This window comes from Chelonia mydas, chromosome 3 (assembly GCF_015237465.2).
Source record: "Chelonia mydas isolate rCheMyd1 chromosome 3, rCheMyd1.pri.v2, whole genome shotgun sequence".
NCBI lineage: Eukaryota > Metazoa > Chordata > Testudines > Cheloniidae > Chelonia > Chelonia mydas.
In genome coordinates, this window is record NC_057851.1 from 123,457,600 (window position 1) to 123,484,694 (window position 27,095).

At 43.7% G+C, this 27,095-nt stretch overlaps 1 protein-coding gene across 2 annotated transcripts in view; it reads right to left on the bottom strand.

Moving 5' to 3' along the window:
• Nucleotides 1-18,842: 18,842 nt before the first annotated feature.
• The window catches only part of FRMD1 (FERM domain containing 1), a 69,657-nt gene continuing 61,404 nt past the window's right edge, over nucleotides 18,843-27,095 (bottom strand). For both annotated transcript variants that reach the window (XM_007071072.4, XM_043543234.1), the window contains exons 11-14: nucleotides 26,288-26,623; nucleotides 26,018-26,146; nucleotides 25,146-25,225; nucleotides 18,843-22,983 (exon numbers count right to left, since the gene is read on the bottom strand). In XM_007071072.4, coding sequence (XP_007071134.2) covers nucleotides 22,696-22,983; nucleotides 25,146-25,225; nucleotides 26,018-26,146; nucleotides 26,288-26,623 — 833 coding nt within the window. In that variant the 3' untranslated portion in view covers nucleotides 18,843-22,695. The remainder of the gene's footprint in view (nucleotides 22,984-25,145; nucleotides 25,226-26,017; nucleotides 26,147-26,287; nucleotides 26,624-27,095) is intronic.

Genomic DNA, 27,095 nt, shown 5'->3' on the forward strand with positions numbered 1-27,095 from the left:
CCCTCAAAAACCCATCACTTATTGCTGACAACCTGCTTAGCTATCATCCAGAACCTAATCTTCTGTTTTTGGTTAAGATTATTGAGAAAGTTTTGGTAAGTTACCTCTGAGTACCAGGCTCACTTAGATTTCCTTAGGCCTTGTTACTCCAGGTAGAACGCAAGGTACAGCAGAGATTGCATATGGTTGCTTGGGTAGATGATCTGCCTCATATGCTGGATGAAGAGACCATGTCCTTGCTGACACCAATCTGGCAGCTGCCTCAGTACCACTGACTATGAGGAGCTGTTTACCTGTGAACATTAACAGGAGTAGATAGGGCCATCCTTCAAAGGCTTTGTTCTTCTCCTTGGAAGGGCCTACGGGGTAGTTTGAGCAATTGATCTTCTATCCAAAATCTCTCTCATGTGTAGTTCTGCATGCATCTCTTTCATCCTTCCTCTAACTCAGTACGTATACAGGATCATTAAAAGGGTTACTGTGGAGACTGGGACTATGCCACTTTCAGTAAAATAATGACATGCAGGCCTCATCTCCATTTCATCTGAGCCAACCAGTGCCGACAGGTGCCTCACTCAGTGTTTAGTAAAGATTAGGGCATGGAAGATGCCTAGATGGCTGAAGATCAATTCAGATAAGACAGATGTGATGCTTGTTAGGATAGGGAAAACAACAGGACGATAAGGCAAGGCCTGTATCTACCTTTTAATTGAGGCTGTGTGCCCACCATGGGTTATGTGAATTGGCAATCTCAAGAGACTTTTGGATCTGCAGTGCTGTTAAGTGGATATATAAGAGCAATGACCCTGAACAGCTTTTATTCATTTATTTCTGACCAAGAGCAGGTGACCATTTCTCTCTAATGCAGGCTACTATGGTCCAAGCTGCTGTCATTTTGAGATTAGATTGGCTGTGCACGAGGGGGCTACGCATTACACCAACTCAGAAAATGAAGCTAATGCAAAACGCAGCAATTCACTTGTTAAGTGGAGTTTCTTGCTGTGAGTATGTGATATCTGAGGTGTGGGATCAGCAACAGCCACTGTGGGTGGTGGTGAACATGTTGGATTTGACCTAGAAATCCCTGTTGCATGTCTGTTGCAGCTGGGAGGGCCTCCCAGCTCTGGTAGACAGACTTTTGTTAATGTCACTTGAGCTAGCACACTAAAAATAGCAGCGTGGATGTTGTGGCATGGGCAAGGGCTCAGGGTAGCTACCCAGGCTCAGCTGTAGGGGAGCAGGCAGGCTTGCCACTCAGGCAGCTAGCCTGAGCCACAGCTGTACCATTTTCGTCACGGTAGCAACATCCACGCTGTTCTTTTCAGCATGGTAGCATTAGCAGAGCTAGTGCATGTCTGTTAGGTCCCTTCCAGTCCTACATTTCTATGATAGCTGGCAGGGCCGTCCTTACCCATACGCAAAGTACGCAGCTGCATAGGCCACCAGGCAATTTGGGGCACCAGCTGCTCCAGCCCCTGCTCTGGCTCTTCCTGCCCCACCCCTTCCCTGCCCCAGCCCTGCCTCTTCCCGCCCCTGCTCTGCCCCAGCCCCACCCCCACTCCCCTGGGCCTGCACTCACCGGCGGTGGGAAGTGCAGCCACCGGGTCCGAGCTGCGCCGCTGGTGAGTGCTGGGGGGTGGTGCCCCCCGGACCCCCAGCCAGCCCTCCCCCGCTACGTAGGGCCCCAGAATTGCTAGGGACGACCCTGAGTGGGAGGCACACTTTCAGTTACACCATAGATATACACTATAGGGCCAGTAATCTGCCTGTTGGAGCGACCACCTTTCTCCCTAGGTGATTGTGCTGCAGCAGCACTCAAAGAAGGCACGTGAGTTAGAACTCCCTGGTGGTTTAAAAGGAGAGGGACCTGCTGGCAGTGTTTTCAGTGAGAGGTTCTGATCTTTGGAATTAATTCCCTCCATGTTGTGTCAGGACTTGCTGCGAAGTCCATCTCTATCCTGGGCCTTGGGGAGGGAGGGGTGATTTGAGGCTGGGATCCAAAGCTGCTGTCCCATTCCTCCCTCCACCAGCAGTTTTGGTTTTGGTTGGTTTTGAGGAAGCTATTGTCTTTAGTTTTGTGTTCTATATTTAATATATGGCAAAGGTGCCAAGGGTCCTTGTACCTGAGCTAGATCTAAGAGAAAATGAACCTCAAGACTCGTTATTAGCAACGAAATTTAGAAGTAAGGCCTCCTTTTTCATGCACATGTCTACATTAGTACAGTAAACCATGGAGGTGCTAATCGTTATTTGAAAGCTTTAGCTTGTGTTTCACCCTAGGCCCAGCTTGTGTACTAACAGCCTACCGATTCACCTACTGCTGTGGCTTATTTAAAGAACCACATGGGTAACATAAAGAACCCTATACCCTCAGTCTGATCTAACAAGAATGATGCTGTTGCAGTAATTTCTCTACAGGTAAGGTAATTTGTTTCAATTGAAAGCCCAGTTTTTACTACACTTAATCAAAAGAATTCCTCTCTGCCTGACATCTCTTATTGCCTGAGGCTAGAGAGCACAGATATTCCCCCCTCACAATGTTTGAGATTAAGCAGGCAAGGCATTTGGAAGATATGAGAGTCCACAAATTGAGTACTGATCAGCTTTTTAAACGTCTGCATTGTCGCTTTGATGCATCAGATTAAATTATTCATTTGTCACTGGTGACTAGTGTTTTAAGCATTCTTTGGAAGGCCACACAAAGCCACGCCCACCAAATGAGTACTTCACAAATAACAGCTCAGTATGAAAGACCAACATGTTCAAACTGAGGTGCCGAAATAAGAGTCTGGCTATCTGAGACATGCTGAGAAGCAGTAGTTCCTCATGACTTCAGTGAGAGTTGTAGGAGCTCACCATCTTTGAAAATCAGACCAACTATTTAGGTGCCTAAATTTAGGTACACAAAATTGAATATTTTGTCCAAAGAGTTTAGGCTAGCAATTACATTTTCATCCTTTTCCCTTTCACCCTGGGCATTACAAACACAGGAAAGACGTGAGTTAAGAGGGGTTGGCTTTCGTCTCTCAACATTACTACTTGCAGCAGGTATTATCTTCCATAATTTGCACCCCTCCCCTCTAAGTACATAAAATTGTTATCCTGGGGGGGGGGGAGGTAGGTCACTGCTAAACAGTGCACTTAAAGGCAAACACTGTAAAAATACCTGATAGCTTCTCTCATCTTCACAGATCCTGCTTCTCTCTCCCTGTTTTTGTTTAAAATAACTGCTAGTACAAAAAGCCCTGGGAAACAGTGCCAGACAAGAAGTTGGAAAAGTTCTCTGTCTAAGATCTTTGGTTTATATTTCTATTCAACATTGCAAATCTTATCCCTCTTCATGCCTCCCTCCACATGCATTTGGGTTGACATTTGGGATTATGCAACCAGACTCAGGGTTCAAGAAAACAGCCTGCTCCAGAAATGCAAGCATGTAGCATGGCAGTTGTGATACTCACAATTTTTTTCTCCTTTGCAGATTTAGTGATGGACCTTGGATACTGCTTAGCCCTAACTATTTGGACATGGCGTGCTGGCATACACTAGCTGTTTTTGATGTACATCACATGTGCTCTGATAAATTTCATCTGGATTTGAGATCCAGTTATTTTCAACATTTTTCTTACTGAAGTCTCATGTAGCGTAAAATCACCCCAGTGCAGGAGTCTATGTAAGCATCTGTGTGCTTCCTAAATCCTTAACATGGAGCTTAAATAGCACATACAGCTTTGCATGGGCCTGCCTCACTGAGGTGAAGCCTTAGGGAACTGCAGAACACATGCAGAAAAAAAACTGTTTTATGCTCAGACAGAGTGCTTTGCCCTGTGCAGAGCTGGTAATGATTTGCTTATAGCTCTGAAAGTGTACTCAACCTGTCACAGAAGACCAAAAGACAGTCCCTGCCCCAAAGAACTTAATTAGACAGAAGCTTTTGCAAATGTTATCTTAAGTGACAAAGTCCCATTGAAAGTGCATGAGACTTAGGCACCTCTGTCACTTAGGCACCTAAATACCTTTAAAAATTTGTCCCTAACACCCACTGATTTTGACGGGAGTTAGGCATTTAAATACCATTAAAAATCTGGCCCTTAGGTGCTTTTGAGAATTTTATAGGCCTAGCTGAGATTAAAGCAAGTGTTAGTGGAGAAGAGTTGATGCTGAACATATGTCCTACCCAGACTAATTCTTGCATGAACATTAGATGGATTTAGGAAGTGGAATTTTTAAAAGAAAAATTCACCTTTTTTTTTTTTTTTTTAATCAATCAGCCCCATTTCTCTCAAAACTAACTATAACCCTTTTTGTTTAACTCCAGGAAAGAGACCACACTGTGTGAAAGGAGCAATGCATATGTGTCTTCTCTCAGCCCCCCAGCACACCTCTGGCAGGTAACATGCCACAGCTCCCTCCCTCCCCTGCTGCCAGCAAATGTTTCCTCTGCAGCCCAAAATTCCCAGCTGCCAGACCTCCGGCCTGGTTCACTGCTAACCCCTTCTTTGGAATAAGTCTTTAGTTCTCCCTTCCCCCTACTAGTCCTATCACGTCCATCACTTAGCAGCCATGCACTTGCAGGCTGAATGGCTTATTAATTTAGCTAAGGGGCAGCAAGCCCAAAAGCGAACTTGTAAGAGGGCACAGTGTGCCTTGCCTCTGTAATATTCCACATCCGCTCTGCCTCAAAAGGACAGCAACCTCTGCAAACAGCCAGGTCCTAGAAGTTTAAACACTGAAATAGCTGCCAATTACATACAAATAAGAGGAAATGCCCAGGATTTCTGCAGTGTTGATGTTGCTGCCCATAAAAAGCTGTTTGCACACCCCGATTGGTTCCTTCCCTGCATCTGCAGCTGCTAGATCCCACCCACCCTGGTCTGCCTGTTAAGCAGAACTGCCAAGCACCTCTCAGCTGCTCTGTCTCAGAGCCCTGCTGGGAGCAGTGACAGAGCCAGGCCCCCTGCTCCCCGCCCTGGGGAGGGGGAGAGCCTTCGAGGGAGGTGCTGGCGCTGCATCCTTGGCCTGCACTTGCCACCATGACAGGGTGTGTGACACTGCCCCCCACCCCTCGAGAGAGGCCGCAGCATGCTCCCCTCTGGGAGCTTGAAATATGATTATCCTGCTGGGAAGGGGCTCGAGGAGCTGGTTGTTGGCAAGTATCTCAAGTAGGCCTGGTTTTTATCACTATACTCACACAACCCAACAGCTTTGTACTTTGTTGCTTAGTCTACATGCCTAGATATGTAAAGCTGATGTCATAGGGTGCAAGGGTGGGGGCAGAAGAAAGGACAAAGCTGTTGGTGAGGCAGGTGCAGGTTTGGGGTAGGGGGAGCTGCAGAGATGAGCAAAACTCCATCTGTGTTGCCAGCTGACAGCAGCCCAGGCCCCTAGAAGCTCCACCCCCCCCCCCCCCCTTACCCCCATAGGCCTTGCATTTCTGGGCTGTTCAGCATGTCCATTTGTGCTATGTGACAATAGAACCCACCTTCAAGGGGGATTGTGTCAACCCCTCCTTTATTCACAAGAGCAGGAGGAGCTCTGGCTGTTCGCCCAGTAAACAATGCCATCATAATGACAATAATTACACTAAAAGCTTTGCAGCTACATGAGACTCGGGCAGCATCAGTGAGGAAGGTGGCACAAGGGTGAGAAATGTCAGTGAGCTGCTTGTGAGTTTGAAAAGCGCTGAATATCCACAATGCAGCCAGGAGTCAATGGGAACTAAGTGTGCACAGTAGCTCTGACAATCAGGCCCTAAAGTTTAATCCTGTCCATACCAGCATCATGCAGCTGTATAGAGGAGCTCTGTCAGCATCAAGCTGCAGGAAACAGGGCAATTACCGGCTAAGGAACCTGGCATCCTCTCTTCATAGGCCAGGACCAGCACTTTATTTTTGAGCAGTAATTTTGTTTGGAAGTGGTTTGCTTTGACGCAAATTAGACAACTGTTTTACCCCCTGTGGCTGAGTTGTCGTGCAAATGCATTAAGTAAAATCACATCCAGCTGCAGTGCCACTGAGCCTGTTGTTCATCATGACATGAGCCTCCAGCCCAGTGTTGCCTCCGCACAAAACTGGCTTACGTTACAGCAATAAAATAAAATGCTGCAGGGAACATGGGGGAGGGCGGGCGAGCAATGGTGGATGTAGTCCAGCTACAGAACTTCAGCATCACGCTGCTCAGCTTTACTGAAAGACTTTTATGCCAAAGAGGAGGTGTAGGGCACTTTTTTTGCACATATAAACTAAATGGAAAAGCCAGTTGTTCTACCACAGTGACCCAGCCCCACCAGGGGACATCAGACCTTAGTCATTACACTGCAGAGCATTGCAATGGCTAACTTTTAGATGCCTGGAAAATCACTGATTCACAAAGCCTAGGTTAGGCACCTAGGATCCCTATACAATGACTGGGGAAAGAGAGATGCTCTAGAAGGCCAGCCACAAAAATCCAAGGTAGGTGAGATTGGACCAGTTTGCTAGGCCAGCATGCTGCTGGGGGAGGGGGGGAGGAGAAAGAGGAGAGAATGGCGTGGAGAGGGAGAGACTGCTTTTCCACCCTGTGCACCAGCATTAGCCCAGGAAGGATGTAATGTAACAACCCCCTCATGGGTTTCTGTTGGTGTTACCACTAAGATGTTTAGTGATATTTTGAATGCAGTTGTTTTAGACTTAGATTTCCTACATACACCTTATCACAGCACTGGAGATTAAACACAGCAGCTACAAGCTGAAGGAAAAATAAAGATTGCTAGAAAAGTAAAAAAAAAATTGAGGGCTAAATATTTTTGGTGTAAAAATAAGGCTGCCAGGAGCAGCTGTGGTACTTTTGGAAGCCTGCACTTTATACTCTTCTACTCCTGTGTCTACCAGAACGAACAGCTGTGGCTTTTGTCTCTGAGTTAAGACAATGGACTCTTCCATCCACAGATTCAGCTCTTCAACCTTTAATCCACAATCTTTGATAGTCAACTCCTCCCAGAGCCAATTCCTGCTCCTGACTGACTTCACCAGTTGAGAATTGAACAGGACTTGGCACTTGCCAGCTGTGTGGGTGAGGAGGAAGATGGGCATGTTTGGCTTAGCCACAGCCTAGAACTTTCTAGCGCTCACCCCACAATGGGATATAGAGTCTTTAAGCTTTCATAGTAAAACAGTATCATCGCCTTATGGGCAAAGCATTCTGGGGTGCATCCCTTTTCAATCCCCGAAGCACAGACAGATACAAACTATTTGAGGTGGGTTTACTTTAAAATCATTTAGACATGGCAGCTCAACAACTGGATGTTGTGAGGGGCAGGGGGAAATGGGGCAGGAGAGGAAGTAAAGTCATTCCTTCCTCTTTCCCAATCCATTCATTTACTTTTATCCCTACCCAGTCACCTTTCCCTAGCCTTGCTGAAGAAAACCTCCCATCCATGTGCCCTGATTTCCCCCTTTCCACAGCTAATCTCTACCAGGAAGGTTAGCATATGGTCAAAGAGATTCTGAGCTACATCTTGGTGCATGCTGCATTCTGGAGCACCTCCAGAGTAGGGAAACCCTGCACCACAAAGCTTGGGTTATGTGTAGTGCCATGCAACAGCTTACAAGCAGATTCAGCAACCCTAGATGCAGTTAGGGGCCCCAGCCAATTTGGGGCCCCCCACAGGAGCTCTGGAACCTGTGTAGAAGTGGGGGGGAATTAAAATTTATTGGGGCCCTGTGGCCCCACCCCTGGCCAGGACAGAAATAAGAGCCAGGGCTGCTGAGCAGAGCCCTGGACCCTCCACTTGCCCAGGGAGGGGGTTGGCGTTCCCAAGAGCAGCCCCCGGCCATTGTCCCTGCCCCCTGAGGTGCACCACCCAGGGCCGGTGGAGAGTCCCAGGCTCCCCACAGTGACCTGAGCTTCCTGGGCAGCTCTTACCATAACCCAGCTCTGGCTTCCTGCCAGGCTAGGGGGAGGGTTCTTGGTAGACGAGGAGGAGCAGGGGGCAGGGCCTCAGGGCAACAGGAGTGTGGTGGGTCCAAATGTTTTTTTTGTGTCCAGGGTCCCTAATAAATCTTAATCCGCCTCTGGTCATGGCTATAGCACAGAAGTTCTTTCAAAGATCAGCAGTGAGAGAACATCACCACCACCACCACCACTCAGGAAATTCAGATATTTCAGGTAGCCAGGGACCAAGCAGAGGTCATTGAGGAAGAGCCAGCCTATAAGAAATGGCAAGGGGAAGTTATTGGCACAGCAGGTACACAGTATTAGAAATACAGTGGTTTTTTTTGCTTCTCTATTCACCAGTGAGGATTGATGACTGATGCTAGAAAGGGATACAGATTTTCCAAGGGAAGAGAAATACTAAATTACAGTCAAAATTACTCCAGAGAAGTTAGAATGGCTGAAGACTGACAAAACTTCAGGACCAGCTGATAATTCGTAAGTGGCAAGAGGGAGAGAACCTTTGAAACTGCTTCTGATTGATTACATGGTACTGTGGCAAAGCCAGTATCAGAAAGCAGGGAATGAGGAACGCTTGTGGGATCTAGAGATCTTTCATCTAAACGTAAGCAGAAAGCAAGATACCATAGATTCCACGGTCTGAAGGGACCACCGCTGTGATCTTCTACTCTCACCTCCAGGAATATAAGGTTTGGGCAAAATAGGGGAATATCTAGAAAGCTGTTATAGGGGTTAAAGGTTGAGGAGTCCACATTAATTTACAACCGAAAGATCTTGCGTCACACAGATCTCTTAGACTTCTTTTCAGATAGAGAAAAAGCAAATTATTAAACAAGATATGGACATAACAGATTGAGTATTTTAGTGTATGTTACCACCCCTTTATATTTATATAGTGGTTATAATAAGGAGAGGAAACCACTTAAAAGATAATGAACTTGTGTAGATATCAAATCTGGGAAGTACTTGTTTTGAGTGGAAGTGACTTGGGGATGACATGAGATCACTTGATGAGTGAGCAAGGTCTGATTTTGCTAATAATAATAATGCCTGTTTCTTATATAGCACTTTTCAACAATAGATATCAAAGTGCTTCACAATCTTTTAATATATTTACCCTCATAACACCCCTGTGATATAGGCAAGCCTTATTAGTCCCATTCTACATCGTGTCTTGCTCAAAGTCACACAGGGATGGGAACTGAAGCTCCGTCTCCCATCTCTTAAGCCAGTGCCCTAACCCCTGCACAATCCTTCCACTATGCCACAAAAAATCAAGATCAACAATACAAACAGCTGGTGCCTTAAAGGAGGAGACAGAGGAAGGAGTGAGTGAGCTTGTATGAGCTTCCTATTCTCCTCCCATCCTACAAATTTCCTGCATTTCCATGTATTTTGCGGCAGACTCAAGTGAGATTGGTAATTTAAGAAGTACTCTAGCTCCCTCCCTGCCTATGTTGCTATCGCAGTATACATTGCTAGATGCAACGGGAGAGAGACACACGCCAGGTCAGGAGCACTGCTGGGAGCCAGGTTCTAGCAAGGATAATTTTCATTCTTTCCTATCTGTGTACAAGGAGGTTGGGGGCGGAATTTTGTGACTAAGCCCCTGATTAAACCAGAACTAGAAACAGGCTTTCGAGGTCAGAGTGCAGCATGGGGGATAATGCTTGTAAGACTCTATGAAAAGGTATAGTTAGATTTTATATAAACAGGTGTTGCAGAGTATTTAGGGAACATTGCAGCATTAGGATGAAAATCCTATTATCTTTACAATAGAAGCATGAGGTGCTTTGCTCTACTGCCCATTACAGGTCTAATTATAAACTGGCATCCTGGAAATAAACATATACAAAATTGTTCTGTAAGGTGTCCAGAAAACTATGGGTCAAATTCTGCCCCCAAACACATGGGAGCCACTGCCAATGAAATCAACAGGTGCTTCATCTGCACTGGTAAAGGAAACCAGTGTATTGTCCCTGATCTTGCAATCAGATATGCTCGGGCAAAGCCCCAACCCCCACGCAGAGATCCAGCACGCTGGTCCGTGCCTGCAGAGCTAATTGCAAAACCAGGACTTCCGCAATTCTAGTAAAGTAGGATTGGCCAGAAAATGGCTTGGCTTGAATATATTTGGATTGAGAAGTTGATAGGCACACTTAATGGCTCTATTATAAATCCTCATTTTCAGGGATTTATAATAGGATGATGATGATAATTTCTTCAAGGCTGACCATTGACACAGTGGGCCACATTTTCAGGGGGGAAAGGTTTGGCTGAGCATGCCAAAGATGCATATGAAAAGACACTCGTGTGTGTGTGCAGCATTAGCACAACTGCACCTACTAGCTGATCAACTATTGTAACTCGTCCCTTATACATGCATTTACCCAACCTTCACATGGCAACATGGATGAACACGTACAAGGACTTTTTATTTATTTTTGGCAGGTCAGCCTTTACTCTCTGTTTTTAAGAAGTTGGCCCAGAAAGTTTCAGGCCCAAATTGTATTTTCTTTCAAAGTTACGAGAAAAGATTCAGTTCTTTTTGAGTTAGACAAAAAATTAAAGAACGCCCCTGTAAACAAAGAGAGATAAGCCCAAGCTGTAGAATTTGTATCTGGATCAAGTTTACCAAGAGTCCCCCCCCAAGGTGTAATAAGTATGTTCAGATCCAGGGTTTTGCTATTGACGCAGCTATTAAACTACAAACCCAAACATATGTCACTTTCATGATAGCTTGAGTGCTGAGAGTTTGGAAGGCTAAGATGATAGAAGACAACATGAGAGCGGGTGCCAGTTCTCTAATGATGACTAATCATTATCTTGTTCGCCTTTTTGTTGGTTTATTTTACTCGCAAATGCAGCGGGTACAACGCAAGGTTCGCAGAGCTCTGAGCACTGCACATACCCAGGGCAAAATGTTAAAAAGTTTTTCTGTCTTGAAAACCACTCCTCCATTAGACATAAATTGAAGAGGCAGTGTTCACTGCCCTGGATAACTGCTGTACTTGCAGTTTGAGATATTATGGTATCAATGTCTTTGCAGAGGGCAAATGTGGAGTTCCAATATATAAGTAGATCCATGAATGAATGGAATCCACTGTGTTTATCAGGTTACTAAAGAAGGGATATATCATGGCCACAAACTCATTACACCCTCCTCCTCCACTGGGGCAAACTGCCACGTATTGTTGCTGCTACGGATTCGGACAAGGAAAACAAGACGAAGTAAACTTGTCTTTAATGTGAACCATTCCTGCTTGTGGCAGGCCAGCAGCCAAGTGGTGTGGATGTGGTTGGAACTAAAGTCCAGTGCTTATATTTAGTGAAGGCAGAAGGACTAAGTTGACAGTAACCACTGACCTGGAGCGAACCGCTCATTCCAAAACGGATGATTCAGACTTTCTTCCAGCTTCGGTCTGGCTTCTCTAGACAGACACACTCTGTCCAAGTCTGTGTGTGTGGTGTGATGCTGTGAACTACTGTTCAGAGCACAGTGGACACCACTGAACTGATTTCACTTGAGAGCCTGAGACTGAACATGAATGGAAGTTTCAGGGAGCAGGGAATAGGAGGTGAAACAGATACTGCAAAGCAAGTGTTACCAAGTACCCTTGAGTATCTGAAGCAATAGTGCTAAAATCTGTTCCACTGGCTCACGTCCTAGGCAAGGATAAAGAGAAAGAGCCACAAAGTTTCCAATGAGGGATGAGGAAACTAGGTTGTAGAAAAATTCAGATGACTTCCTCACGCTCCCTACTCTAAGCCTGTGTCCAGAATGTAAATCAAATCCTTTTAGCACAAAATCCCACTCACTTTTCCTGATGGCTACATTTAAAAGCTTTTAGGTTATTCCTGAAAATGTCTATTTGAGTTACAAATGTCATCCAGCAAAAGTGAACAACACTTAGAACTTATATTACTGTGATCTGATGCATCCTGACCATGTATTTATACCACACAGAGAAGTGCAGCAACAAGAATGAATACAATTCTAATGACAGTGCAATGAGAAGAGGTCAGGGCACTGAAAGGGTTAACGTACCTGCCTTTATGAACTAAAAAACAGGAAAACCATCCAAGCCAGTAACACTGGCTGCAAAATCCTTGCTAGTCAGAGCTCTGTCCATTTCAAATACAGAGTCTCTTACATCAGTGAAGTAACTTTGCGGAAGTGTCACAACGATAGTGGACCATGCCCTTTTGTTCTAATGGCAATAACAAGACTTGTTACACAAAACAGTCTAAACCCAGAGAGGAGGGAGTGTGCAGCCGTGACAGAGGACGACTGAGTGAGAGAGATTTCCTCAAATCATCAGGAATCATAAAAAGGCATCTCATCAAAAAGCAAAAGAGGAAAAACTGCCTGATCTTGGAAGTAAGGGGAGAAATGGCAAAGATAGCATCATGCTCTGTAGCAACCTGCCTCCAGATTAAGGAGCAGCCAGTGATGTTAAACCAGCACAGAGCTCAAACCCGTGACTGTGTGTAACCCCATACTGGGTGGGTTGTAGCCACCTTCTATAGCTACCTGAAGGGCGTGTCTTTTTCTCACACTTTGGCAATACCTGCATAAAACTTGTCATGGCAATAAAAGTCTCACCGAAGTGACTAAACCACACGCTCTTGCCATGAGCTGTTTTCATTTTGGTTAGACACAGTGTAGTACACTAGTGCCCTCTTGTGCTTCAAATGGGCAATGTCAGTTCCTAACTATGTTTACAGGATTCTAGGAGGAAAAACAGCTTGACTACAGACTTAATTTGCATTTCAAAGATCAGCATGGTAGATGGGTGGGCCTGCAGGACATTCTTGATAGCACAGTGAGGAGGCAACAGGTCAGTCCGGGCTATAGCCTCAGGATCTCCCCTTGTTCCTGCAGAGAATTAAAATCTTACTGCTGTCATTGAAGCTGGTCAAAAAATGCCAGGGGTGGGTGTGGGAGGCATTTTTTTTTTTTTTTATTTTTAAGTTCACCTGTGTCAAAGTTTCCCAACTGAATTTTGGGTTTGCTTGTTTGATGAAAAATGTAACTAAACAATTCAGTTTTCAAAAACTGAACGTGTTTACTCAAAAGTTTGCAGTTCCCAGTTTTATGGAAAAAAATCGTTTTCAATTACAAAGATTTTTTTCATGAAAACCATGTTTTTTTTGGACACACGCATATTAAAAATTGACCAGCTGGAGCTTCAGTGATGTGTGGGTCTGCAGTTATATCTCGGGGAATACTGCCATGTTGTTTTCAACTGTACTGCTTATCACTAACTCCTGGCATCACACCAGAGCACCAAGACCCTTATACCAAAAGTCTCATGTTCCCCTGAATGTGACTTACCTCATGGAGGTGGATATTTCTTCACTTGTTGCTTCCTTGGAATTGAGGTGTGAAGGAATTGCTTCTGCACTCAAAGGCCTTTTGTGCAGTGCTGCCAAGCGCCACTCACCTTGAAAAGTGTCTAGATGGTGCAAAAAAAGGTCTAAACTCCAGAGAACACCATCATCAGAGTGTGGCCAACTGGGAGAGCATTTTCTATTGGTCACTATAGTCACATGACACAACAGTGACCCAACTCCACACTACTTTCTAGATTTTATTGACTCCACTGCTACTGAAGTCACTGACTTCAATGGAAGCAGCCCAGAACAAAACTAGAGTGCATTTGATTACAATGTTTAGTTATTTGATGAAGCTTTATAGAATTGTTTACAGGGACACAAGATTTCCCCTCTCCTTGTTTCTTTTTATTCTATTTTTAAAACATGGTTAACATGAACTACATTAGTATGACCTTGAATTATTCAGAATGGGTTGTATTCAAACGAAGGTGGAGTCCGTTCTAAATGCCTGACTTTGGAATGTTTTCGTAGCATGCCATTTGAAATAAAATCCCAAAATATAAAATCTAAAAAGATTCTTCTGTGACAGACATGATAAACATTAGGACAGCTACAGAAGCAGTTAATTGGAGTTTTAAAATTTAATGTTAAAGATTTTAACTAAAGTGAATACAGGCTTCAAGACTACCAATTACCTTTCCTCCTCATGGATGCAACGAAAGGTCCTTTTGTGGACAAGGACAATTGTGAATGTTCTACTGCAGACAGAATCACAGAAATGTAGGAGTGGAAGGGACCTCGAGAAGCCATCAAAAGCCCAGCTCCCTGGACTGAGGCAGGACCAAGTAAACTTTGACCATCCCTGGCAGGAGTTTGTCCAACCTGTTCTTACAAACCTCCAGTGATGAGTATTCCAAAGCCTTCCTTGGAAGCCTATTCCAGTGCTGACCTACCCTTGCAGTTAGAAAGTTCTTTCAAGTATCTACACTAAATCTCCCTTGCTGCAGATTAAGCCCATTACTTCCGGTCCTACCTCCAGTGGACATTGAGAGCAACTGATCACAGTCCTCTTTATAACAGCCCTTGACATATTTAAAGACATATAAGGTTAACCCCCGCCTCAAGTCGTCTTTACTCAAGGCTGAACATGCCCAGTTATTTCCCCTCATAGGCAGGATTTTTATAAATCAGTGGTTCTCAAACAGGGATAGGCTTACCGTTGGGGGTACGCAGAGGTCTTCCAGGGGGTACATCAACTCATTTAGATATTTGCCTAGTTTTACAACAGGCTACACAAAAAGCATTAACAAAGTCAGTACAAACTAAAATTTCATACAGACAATGACTTGTTTATACTGCTCTCTATATATTCGACACTGAAATGTAAGTACAATATTTATATTCAAATTGATTTATATTATTACATGGTAAAAATGAGAAAGTCAGCAATTTTTCAGTTAATACCGTGCTGTGACACTTCTGTATTTTTCGGTTTGGTTTTGTAAGCAAGTAATTTTTAACTGAGGTAAAACTTGGGGGTACGCAAGACTAATCGGACTCCTGAAAGGGGTACAGTAGTCTGGGAAGGTTGAGAGACACTGCTCTAAATCATTTCTCTCTCCTCTGCAACAATGAAAAAGTTGCAGGCAAATTAGCTGTATAGTAAGGGTAACGATTGGTTGAATTACCTCTGATATCACAATTGTCTAGGACTCTTGAGGGAGCAGAAATACATGCCTTGCTGTATGTTTCCCCTTTTAAATATAGTCAGGGTTTAAGCATTGGAGGTTAAGTGTTGGGAATGGTGGTGAAAGCTTGTGGAAGCATTATGAGTACTGCATGGCTGAGGGTTGGGCAGGAGGCTCTATGTAGAAGACAGGATTATGGGTGCCAAGGGGGTGGTGTCAAGAGCTCCGTAAATGCCAGAAAAGTGGTGCTGGGTGTCTGGGAGAAGCAGGGAGCTGGGGGATGAAGGGAGCTCTGGGGGCTGGGTGTCTAGAGGGAGGCAAGGGACTGGTAGATGCTGGGTGTCCAAGGAGATGCAGGGGGCTGCATGAGGCGGGGGATGCAAGTGACTTGGTGCTGTGTATCTAGGGGGATAGAGGGTATGGGGTGTCTGCAGGAGGTGGGTGCTCCTGGTTCACTCACCCTCTCCTTGTGCATGGCAAACTGGGATTAGGAAGGAAGCCGAATGCTGGGGAACTGCATACCGAGCTGTCTGCAGCAGGAGCCACGGAACTGCATGTGAACAGGCTGTGACTGGTGGATGTCACAACCAGGTTCAGATCTATGCAGGATGTGTGAGGAAGCAGAAGAGACTGGGCAGAGTGCTGTCACAGAGGGGCCCCAAGGAGACACCACTTACTGATCCTGGCCTGGAAACCTGCAAGCTCCTATTTGCTATTAGAACTACACATGGGGAGTCCCTACCCTCTATTGGGCTGTCCTCCTCCAGGATATGACATAGGCACGACTATTGTTTTACCTTAACTTGCCACTGTACCTCAGATATTTACAACATTCCCTTTTCTGCCAGCCCTATGAAAATACCCCTTCGCTTACCCACAGGTCTGAGTGAAACGCACTAAGGCTAGGGCCTAGCCTCTGAAGCACTTCCTGTGTTTGCCTCAAAGTCACGGTACACTTTGTGCGCTATTAGTACGTTGGAGCGAGGTTCGGTGTATCTATGTAAACGAAGATTCCAGGATTGTCACTCTGAAGTCTAGAATGCCTGTTGAGTCCGCGTGAAGCGGAGGAAACTGCTCCGGGCATAGCGGAGAGCTCTTTGTTCAGAATATCATCAGGTTCAATCATCACTGGGATTCACAGTCTGTTACCATCCAATAAATTCTCAGCCTACACCTATGCGACAGTGAGGTACGTAGCTATGCCATGCGGAAAGTCTTAGATCACTGTGATATCAGAAGTAACTCGACCAATCACCGCCCTTACCTCTACAGCTAATTTGCATGGACGTTTGTATGAATGAGGCTGCACAGATGGTGGATTACTTGGCTGAACTACTAGAGCTTTTCAAAACCACCCACAACATAATCAGAATACTCATAATCCCCAACGCACATAGCCCCTCCCCATAGCACACACGGCTCTCCCAGCACATCAAGCCACACACAAATCAACAAGAACCCCAAGCATCTGAAGCCTAGAATATCTGTTGAGTCACCGTGAAGCTATAGAAACAGATACAAGCATAGCTGAAAGTTTTTTTTAGTTGAGAGTATCACGGAGTTCAATCACCACAGGGATTAGAGTCTGTTATAATGCAACTTCTCAGCCATTTTTGGCTTTAAAAAAAAAAACCAATACAAAAACAAAGAAAAACCACACCACTAAAACCACAACTATGAATTCTGTCCATGCAACATCACAGGCTTTCAGCAACTAGTAACTACAGCACTTCCCTACTTCACAGGGAAGTACTGTACATGTTGTGAGGACACATTTATTAAATATTTGCAAGGTGCTCAGATCCTACAGTGATGAATCCCACAGAAAAGTCTACCTCTTCAAAGAAGTGGACAATCATCAACTAATACTGACAACTTCACTGTGCGGAAGGTCAACAACATTTATTGGCCAATGCACCACCACAGACAAAACATAACACTATGGTCCGGCAGATGGATGAAAACTGGAGATGGCAGAGTCCTTTTGAGAAGTTTAATGTGGAATTAGAAAATCCCAATATGGAAAAAATCAGTTCCAAACTGAGTTTTCCCAAAATAAGAAAAGGGAAAAGAAATAAAATATTTCTGGGGGTAAAGAAAGAAAAACCTGGGGAGGAAATGATATAAGTACAGTAGATATTACAGAAAGATGAGACTTTTAAAAGTCTCAGTCATGAGATTAGGATGTTACTCTACAACAAGAAATGGTCAGAGGGAAACCAAAAATATAAAGAAACATGGCAGCTTAATAACCCATGGGGTGTGCTGAAGTTAGCAGGAAATGAATTTGCCAGAGAACCCGTCATAAAATATAAAGGGAAGGGTAAACACCTTTAAATCCCTCCTGGCCAGAGGAAAAACCCTTTCAGCTGTAAAGGGTTAAGAAGCTAAGATAACCTCACTGGCACCTGACCAAAATGACCAATGAGGAGACAAGATACGTTCAAAGATGGGGGATGGAGGGGACAAAGGGTTCTCTCTGTCTGTGTTGTCTTTTGCTGGGACCAGAGCAGGAATGCAGGTCAGAACTCCTGTAAAGGGTTAATAAGCAATCTAGTTAGATATGCGTTAGATTCTGTTTTGTTTAAATGGCTGATAAAATAAGCTGTGCTGAATGGAATGTATATTCCTGTTTTTGTGTCTTTTTGTAACTTAAGGCTTTGCCTAGAGGGATTCTCTATGTTTTGAATCGGATTACCCTGTAAGGTATTTACCATCCTGATTTTACAGAGGTGATTCTTTTACTTTTTCTTTAATTAAATTCTTCTTTTTAAGAACAATGAAAAAGCAATCAGGTTCTTAGATCCAAGAGTTTGGGTTTGTGTTCACCTCTGCAAATTGGTGAGGATTTTTATCCAGCCTTCCCCAGGAAAGGGGGTGTAGGGCTTGGGGGGATTTGGGGCGGGGGGGAGGAAGAGGGAAGACGTTTCCAAGTGGGCTCTTTCCCGGTTATTTTTGTTAGATGCTTGGTGGTGGCAGCAATAAGGTCCAGTTTGTACCTTGGGGAAGTTTTAATCTAAGCTGGTAAAAATAAGCTTAGGGGGTTTTTCATGCAGGTCCCCAAATCTGTACCCTAGAGTTCAGGGTGGGGAAGGAACCTTGACAGAACCTAATACAGCAAACCACTCAAAGAGGAGGAAATTTGAGCAGCCACTAAGCTACTGGCACCTCTTCAAATGACTTATTTTTGTCCTCCGAGAGAATGCAAATTTTGTAATAAAAAAATTAAATGCAATTCATGCTCTGTGGAAAGAGACAGTTTCCCTACACATGGCAGATACTACACCAGCACCCAGATGCTATGGGAAAGAGGGTTCTTTAGAAATACTTTGAGTTCGATTCTGATGGGTGGCAGCTGATTTACCCAAAGGTGATCAGTATGGGGAGATGGTCTTCACACCACTGGGAATCTTCCAGAAGCTCTGATTCCTGCAGCAGCAACTATCCTATCCACAATCACCTAGAACCAACACCTCACTCTTGCACAGACAAATTTGTACATTTAGGCCCTGATTCAATTCCCATCAGTCTTTCTACTGATTTTAATCAGAGTTAGACTGGGCCCTGAAAACAAGACAAGGGTGGATTTGGAAACACTGCCACTGTAAACACCAAACAAAACAAAAACAAACCACACACACACACACACACCAACCACACTTACTCTCTTCCTGCCAGTCCCACTGATAAAAACAGTTGCTTTAATGATTTGGTTAATGAGTTTTAACTTGTGTGGGCTCTGGTTTAATACATACAGTGTGGAAACCCTCATCAGCAAGTCAAAAAACATTCCTCAACCCAAATGCCTCTGGAAAGAATGTTATTTACATCTACACCGTGAATCCATTCAAATGTTTTTCTATCCATCCTTTATTACAAGTGTACATATTTTTTTATATATATTTAAATTTAAAACAAAGGTTCCTTTCATGGAAAGGAGAAACTTTTGCCATAAAATATAGAGTGACTTATACCATGAGTATATTACAGCTGTACAAACATTGGCAGCTGGTTTCATAACATCATAGATAAAATGCTTATTTTTACCCCCTACCACAACTAATCCAAAAACAAATAATAAAGTAGAACTTCTGGATTTAAAGACAACAAAGTACATTACTAGTCAAAACAGTAGTGTCACATGAATACAGAAGAGACTGCATAATATATATATTCACAGTGTTTGTAAGATATAGAGTGAGTCACTCTCATTCTGCCTTTCATACGCATACATCAGTATCAATATGAGCCGCATGTACCAACAGGATAAGACTGCCCAAAGTTTGGAGAGTTCTCTCCACATCAAATAAATAAATATATACATATATTTACACACAACCAGCAATTGTATTCAATGGATACACATGGAAGAACTACTTTAACTTTTAGACATTGGTGTTCCACCTCATTTGTAAATCAGACACACAAACTTAGCACTTTAAAATAGTGGCAGCAATAATTTAAAAATTGTAGAGAGCGTTTTCACATAATCTTGCTGGAATTGTGGGTTTTTTTTGTTTGTTTCTAACGTGCACAAAAATCAGGGATAAAAATGTAATTTCACTGTTTGGTGACAATGATCAGACTGGCACTTTAAAAAAAAAGTACTTAACACTTCAGACAGTCCACTAGATTAGAATATAGCAAATATCCAAACATTAAAGGTAATTTATTATGGAAAAAGAGTGAGCGAGCATGCAGCACATACAATTTTTCCCCCACAGAGAACTTCCAGAGAAAAATACCTTGCTGGATTTTTACCCTCCACCTCTCCAGAATTGAAAATAATTGAAAGTGAGAGTCTTAACAATAGAAGGATTCCTGGAGGAATTGCATTAGAACGGGTGAGTGAATTTAGCATTAGAGTGACAGCACTGTAGGCTGAAGTCCTCTCTGTAGATAGAACAGACCCACAGCATGGCCAGCAAAAGCAGCCCCAGACCCCCACCAGCATTTCTCAACTCTGAGGTGGTCTCTCCAGGTTGAGGAGTGAAAAGGTAAGTTCAGTCTCCATGGAATGAGGTCACTTGTCTGCATGATCCTGGACTGAACCCACTTTCCCCAACTCATTTTACATGCTGTTCAATAGGCCTCTAATGGTTGCAACTTCTGGTCACTACCAGACTGGGGCTGGATTTGGCTGATAACTAAGAGCTAAAAGCTCTATCACTGTCTAGACTCAAAGTAAAAATAACGAAGTATGATATAGAAGGGTTTTGCGCTTTGCTGGGATAGTCAAAGTAAACTGATGAATTCAGCATCATACAAATCATTCTCAAGCATTGCAAAGTAATAATAGCAATACCAGTGCAATAAAACATGGTTACAGGTGACCGATAGGCTAAGACACGCTATCAAAAAATACATATTGGGGTCAGTATTGCATCTATTCGACTAAGAGAATGTATTCAATGACATTACATTGGTGGGTGCAGGATCTGGCCCACGGACACAGTGCTGAGAATGGGGAAATCGAATTCAACAAGACTCCCAATGACTTCACAGGGAGTTTTGCTCCATCATGGACTGACCCAAGATATGGAGTTCCAGAGTTACCAGTCAACCGTGAAGATTCTCATACACACAGCAAGTACAATACACTTTTACTCATGCACTCAAGCAGCCATCAGCTCAAATACCTTCTAAACATTTTCTGACCATAAATACAGCAAAATATGTTGAGTCAGAGAGAATGACATATTGAGAGCATGCTACATGGCCGGTTTTGTGCATCTTAAGTTTAAGATCACTTCCTTCTCAAGATAACAAAGGATGACTGAAAAATGAAGACAACACCAAGAACCCTTGCCTCATGTATAGTAAGTTAAATGTCACCTAAAGCAATAGGACAACTGGCATTTTCAACAGAGCAATGTTTGATGCATCTGCTGTTGTGAGATATACCTATCTGCATGAAAATCTTGTACCATAACTGAGATCAGGGAGTTTCTGGCTTGGTTATTTTAATAGTTCACTTGCAATGCAACTATCCAACTGACTGCTGCCTAAGATGGTAATATAATGCAGTTTTCCATTTGTGCTGGGATCACAGTGAGTATCTTCCTCTTAAAAGGCCCAGCAAACGGACTTTCAAAACTGCAGTGACAATTTTAACTGTTGTCTGACTGCAGCTTACATGGATTCAACTATTTTCAACTCTTTAGTGCAGCAAGATCGATACTGTGCTCAAATTTTTTAAGTCAACAAGATGACATTTTGCTTTATTTTCTAAAATAATTATTCTTTGCTGAGAGGATGTATGGAACATTGATTCGTTACATCATTCTTCTCCATTTCGCCAGCATGCAGCCTAGCCATGGGGTTACAGGTGGTTGTGTCACTCCCTTTTCCCCTAAGTACTGCAGGTGGGAAAAAAAGGGGGGGAAATAACATAGCATCACTTTTGTGAATGAAGGCAGAAAGCATTTCATCTCCAGACCTAATATGAGCCCTTTTTATCATATAGTACCAGTGCATGTATCCTTTCACACAACACTGGTACAGCTCCATAGCACTCAAAAAACCCCAAACCATAACCTTTGGACACAGAAACCACCACAAACATCTATCATCAGGTGCCTTACAGTCACCCTTCACCAGTTGAATGCCCCAATCAAAACCAAAAATGGGCATCATCACTATTAACTACTTTAGCCATCCTCTGAAATCTATTTCTCCATGTTCGGCCTCCAAAACTCAGAGGGTGAATTCATATGGAATTGAGTTTTTTTTAAAAGTGCCCTGATTCAAGTAGATGCGATCATACTTGGACAACTTCGCCAGTCATACTTCTTTCTTGAAAAGTCAATCAATTAGCCAATTAGCACTTTTGTCATGACTTCCTCAAAATCCAAACTGCCGGAAGCAGCGGAGTCATCCTGTTATTTTCCAACAATAACAAGGATGAAGACTGTATCTAGGGATCAATAGTTGAGGTTTGTAGCAATAGTTAGTGGCCAGTGGTTCCCACTTCGCTGCTCTAAAATGCAGTTTAAAAAAAAAAAAGTGGTACAATTGCTGGTATGTTTTTGGCTTGGTTGGGGAGGGAACCTAGAAACAAACCCACAATAGGGCAGATCCTGCTCCTAGTGAAGCCAACAGTGAAGCTTCCACTGATTTCAAAGGGAGCAGGACAGGGTTCTAGATATTACAGAGCTACAGAAGGTCCATCCCAGTTGTTCAGGGGCTGAGATATGTTCTAGGAGAAAACAGACAGTTGACAGCGGTGCCTCAGTAGAGTGAATTTAAGGGGACCAAACACACTGGATTAGTGCAACATTATGGGCACAAAAGGTCAGGAAGTAGGTGGCTTGAAAAAAAAAAACAAAAAAAAAAACTACTATGTGGAATCCGTAGTTCTTTTCAGGGAAGTCAATTCAATGTGCTCTCTGTGCTATTAGCTTATTAGACGTTTTGGGCCAACTGTCCACTGGTATTTTAAACAAAAAAATTGTCTGTTCTAGTGGGGCAGTCCATTTTAACAGTGCGCTGGGTAGAGGACAGATATCCCAATGCCAGTATTTTTCTTTTTAATTAAAGTGCTCCCCTGTAATAAACTTGCACTTTTGTCAGGTTTGTTGGGTTGTGGCACTACTTATACCTCCCTTAATAGGGTACAAAAGTCATTTACCAATCACCTGTGAGAACAAAAGCAATGTATCGTGCATTGATGAGGTATATATAGTAGCTTTTATTTCCCTAATGAGCCGTCTCCTTGGTTAGGACCTTGCCGACCTGGCTACACTACAAACTCCTCCGGCAGCTGGTCTTCTCCCAAGAGATCCAGAGACAAGCAGTTCATGGATCTCTTTCCATAGAGGGCGGACTTGGTTTTGCAGTCTGCTGTTGAATAAACGCAGCCGTAGTTGGCCAGCTTATCCTCCAGTGCACAACCAAACGTGTAGCTGTGGGAGGTGTCCGAAGATAACGTGGAGCTTAGTGGTGGATGCCGATGCTTGTAAAGACGGATGTCATCCAAACTCTGGCTGTGCTGGTCTGAGCAGCTCCTGTCTTTAGGCTGTCTCACCTGACGGTTCAGTAAGACACAGATGAGGAAGTGACTATGAGCTGAAACACAGCATTACATAGCCTAAGGATGCTGGCTCCTAATGCTCATCCTTAAACTGTTCCTGTTCCCTCAAACCACACCCCTCCCCATCAGCTTTCTAAAGGGCACTGTCTACATGCAGAAGCTGTGAACCATGATGAAATTGTGAATTCACTTAACTGCCCTTCTATTTCATCCAGATTCTGATCTCTGTACACTGTGTCCCCAGTGTCAAGTACAATGAATGGAGCATCTGACAGGAGTTAAGTGTGGCTGAAGTGGCACTTCCTGGCAGAGCTGGGGAGGTCAGCTTCTGGCTACATATGAAAAACAAGCACTAGAAAACATTGGGATTGGGTCCACTAAGATTTTATGAGCTAAAAGGAAGGTTCAGAAAGCAACTGTAAAAACTGATGAGCTTTGTGCCAAGTGTTAACACAAATGCCAAGTACAATTAATCCACACGTTACGCAGAAATGGAAAAATCGGAGCAGTGTACCAGCAGTAGCATTTAAAGGCAGAATTCATTTAGCACGAGCAATAGTGACCTGGCCTTTACTGAGGAATTACTGACCAGCCCTGGCTCTTGATAGTTATTCCTTAAATTGGTTTTAAGATTAAATTCTAGAAATATAGCATTCAAACAAAATATACTTACCTTATCAATGCAGACATAAAACTTTGTCCACATGTATCGATAGAAATGTTTATTGTGTATATATACACACATTGTGTATATATTTAATTTTTCTCTCTCTCTCACACACACACACACTTTCAAAAGCACTCAGCATTGGCTCAACTCTTCTGCTATGCCAGGCTGACCATCCCAGCTCTGCCTTGAGAGAAAAGAATTCAAACACAGAGTGCTTTCGAAAATCCTACCGATAATACAGTTATTCAGTTACACAGCCTTGTATATAAGAAAAAAGGCCCAAAGTCACAAATTGACTATTCCGTATATATGCTGGCAAAAGAGGCAGCCATCAGAAAGAAAAGATCCTTGAAATGTGTTATCAAACCTATATTTAAATCAGAACTATTCTTATAAAAAACTGTTAAGGTGTCTGAATCTGGGGCCAAAATAGACTGAGTATTATCAGTGGAAAGCACTGCCAGTGTGTGGTCAGAAACAGACTAATGTAAAAACAGCACATCTTACGGAACGTCTGCTCCCTGTGTGTCTGAGTCACCTCTGTTCAACTCGACAGCAGAAATAAGTTTTTACTATGGTTTGCCCTGAAGAACCAAAAACAGTTTTGGAAGAATAAGATGGATTCTGGTCTCGTCTAATGGATCAATAAAAAACAGGTAAACTCCAATTGGAGATTATTTATCACTGTTGACCAAAGAGGCAGAAAGACCCCAGATTGATTTTTTAGAGAGAGCGTGAGCGTATGTATGTTCGCAGTTTGGGGGGCGGGAGGGGGGGAGTAGTCAGATTTTCTTAGCTGAGCAAGTTTGATTTGGACTTGGAGGGAATAACTGGGGATCCCCATGATAGAGTCATATTAAAGTTTTTTCTATTACTATAGCCACACTTTGAAATATAAAAAGGTTTAGAGAAGTTTTTAAATGTAAGAGGTTTTTCAGAGGGCAAGCCAGTATTGCTTAAGACACAGTACATTCTTTTGCCATACATAGTTTCTTTTTCTCAGAGACTCAGGGAAAAGAAAACGTAGACAGAAATGTTCAGCAAACAAGCAGCACAATGAAACAAACAGTAATAATTACAGATGGAGCAAAACCAGTCCCTCAGCTTTGAACCTCTTCCAACTTTAGGAGCGGAGATGAAATTGAGTTTGCCTCTCAAATCCAAAATCACCCAAACGGTCTTGGCTCTGGTTTGGACTCAAAACTCGAAGTGGTTTATTTTCTATTTCCTTTTTGGAAGCCTAAATCTAAGGACAGTTTGCAAGATTTCAGTCTTGCTCACTCCAAACCTTCTCATTATAATTTGGATCCAAATGTTGCCTCCTCATCCCATCTCTAGTAGTAATTACTGGTCAACTTCTGGTCTCACTTATGCCAGTGTAAATCCAGAGTAGCCCCTCCGACAAATCATTTACAGCTGCGTAAAGGAGAGCAGAATTTGGCCCAATATCCACAGTCAGATCCACTAGCCTGCTGTTTCCTCTCACCTGATGAAGGGATTCCACACTTTGGCCTCTCATTTTTAGCAGTGTGACTTGTACCACAGGGAGAGGCTTCTGCTTAAGGGCTGCAGAGGAAGAGATTGAAATTCAGATTATAGATTTGCACTGAAACATTTACAGCAGTTCATGTGAAAAGGCAATTTACAATACATCTCCTCAGACAGTTACAACGTTCAGCTAGTCCCATATCACGCACCTCCCAAGCTCATTTGAAAGACACTCACAGATGTTGTTTCAGTCACTAATACTCATGGGTCTTTCAATCTCAGGGCTGAGGCCAAAAGGCTGAATTAGAAAAACAGCATTATCAGGGCTATTTCAACTCCCTAGTTTCATATTCACATCAGTCTCACCCGGCTTTAATGCTTGGAATGTGACAGATTCATGGGTCAGAAGGGACCACTATGATCACTGGAGGCCTAACATAACAGGCCACAGAACCTCACCAAGCTCAACAATTTGTGATTGAACACGTCTGCCTTTCACAATGTACATCAGTAAATTCCTTTGCTGGAAAGGCTTACATACGTTTTCAAGTCACACAGAAGAGATGTTCATGAATCAATTGGAAAAAAAAAAATCTGAGATGGGTAAGGGAAAAACAGAGGCCATTCTGGAGGACAGGGACTATGTTGCCGTATAATATAGCACACCTGCATTTCACCTCGATAGGACCTGGCTTCCAGTCTGGTCTTAAGCCACAAAGAGAGATAACTGAACTGTAACACTGAAAGTCAATTCCCAGCATGCCTGCCTTGGAATCTCTTCGGGATAATTCTGTGCTTGCCATACACATCTCCATGAAACTACACACAACCTCAAGAGGAGCACGGAATGACTACAGAAAGCCAACTCACCTTGACAGCAAAGTGCATCTAAAGCAAGAGAACTGACAGACTCTCCTTTAGCTGCCTCCTCCAACTGGTTTCTCTCTACAGGTTCATCCACAGGCACCTCCTCTGGCTCATCCACTGCCAGCTCAACCTCTGGAAGAGACAGAAGAGCGGTTAACGTCAGGTCTCTGCTCTACCAAGTCATTTGAAGTTTCATTACCTCCTCCCTTCTAGCACAACAGCATGGGACCAAGGTTGTTAAACACCACATGCCCCCCCCCCCCACTTCCTTACCGTCATCCTGAGAGTCATCTTCAGCTCTCCCTTTGCCACCACTGCCAATGCCAGAGCTGCCATAGCTAACGGTCGAGCTGCATGATTTCTCCTTCCGATGAACCCGTTCGATACCAAAGGGCTCATCCACTGACATTTCCACTGACATCCTGTGCCTCGAATCAGCCTCGATGCCAGACGTGTGCGAGCTGCCGTGGCTCCCAGTTGATTGACGAGATAGTCGATTGTTCCTCCGGCTGCCCCCACTGCTTCCACTGCTGTGGGAGTGTTTATCCGAGGGGTCAAGGTCCATCTCCAGAGTGTCACTGATGTAGGATTCCCGATAACGCTTCTTCTCTACAGACGGGGGGCAAGGGGGAAAAGGAACCAATTGGAGATAATTTTAGGACCTCGGTTTGGATTTAATTTAATTGATTCTCTTCACCATGACTCCTGCTCTAGAGAAAACCATTGTAAGGAGTAGGACCCTCAAGAAGGGAGACTGTCCTGAGTTTAATGTGGGACTGTGGTCTGTTGCGGTCTCAGCACGCTGATCGGCGAAGGGCCCATAATCTGAAAGAAATGGGTGGGTTCGGCGCAATTGTAGGGGCACAAGGGAACTGTGTATAAGTGGTAGGCAATGGAAGAAAGGGAACATGAGGCTAGGCCCCCACTGGGAACATATCTTAATTGGGTCCCTCCCCACAAATTTCTATAGCAGGTCCTGGGGTCATTCAAACAAGAGATAGCGAGATGCTTGGCTCTCTACACCGAACAGACCATCCCCAGGGCCAGTATTAAGCACAAACAAGGACCAAATTTTCTTCTT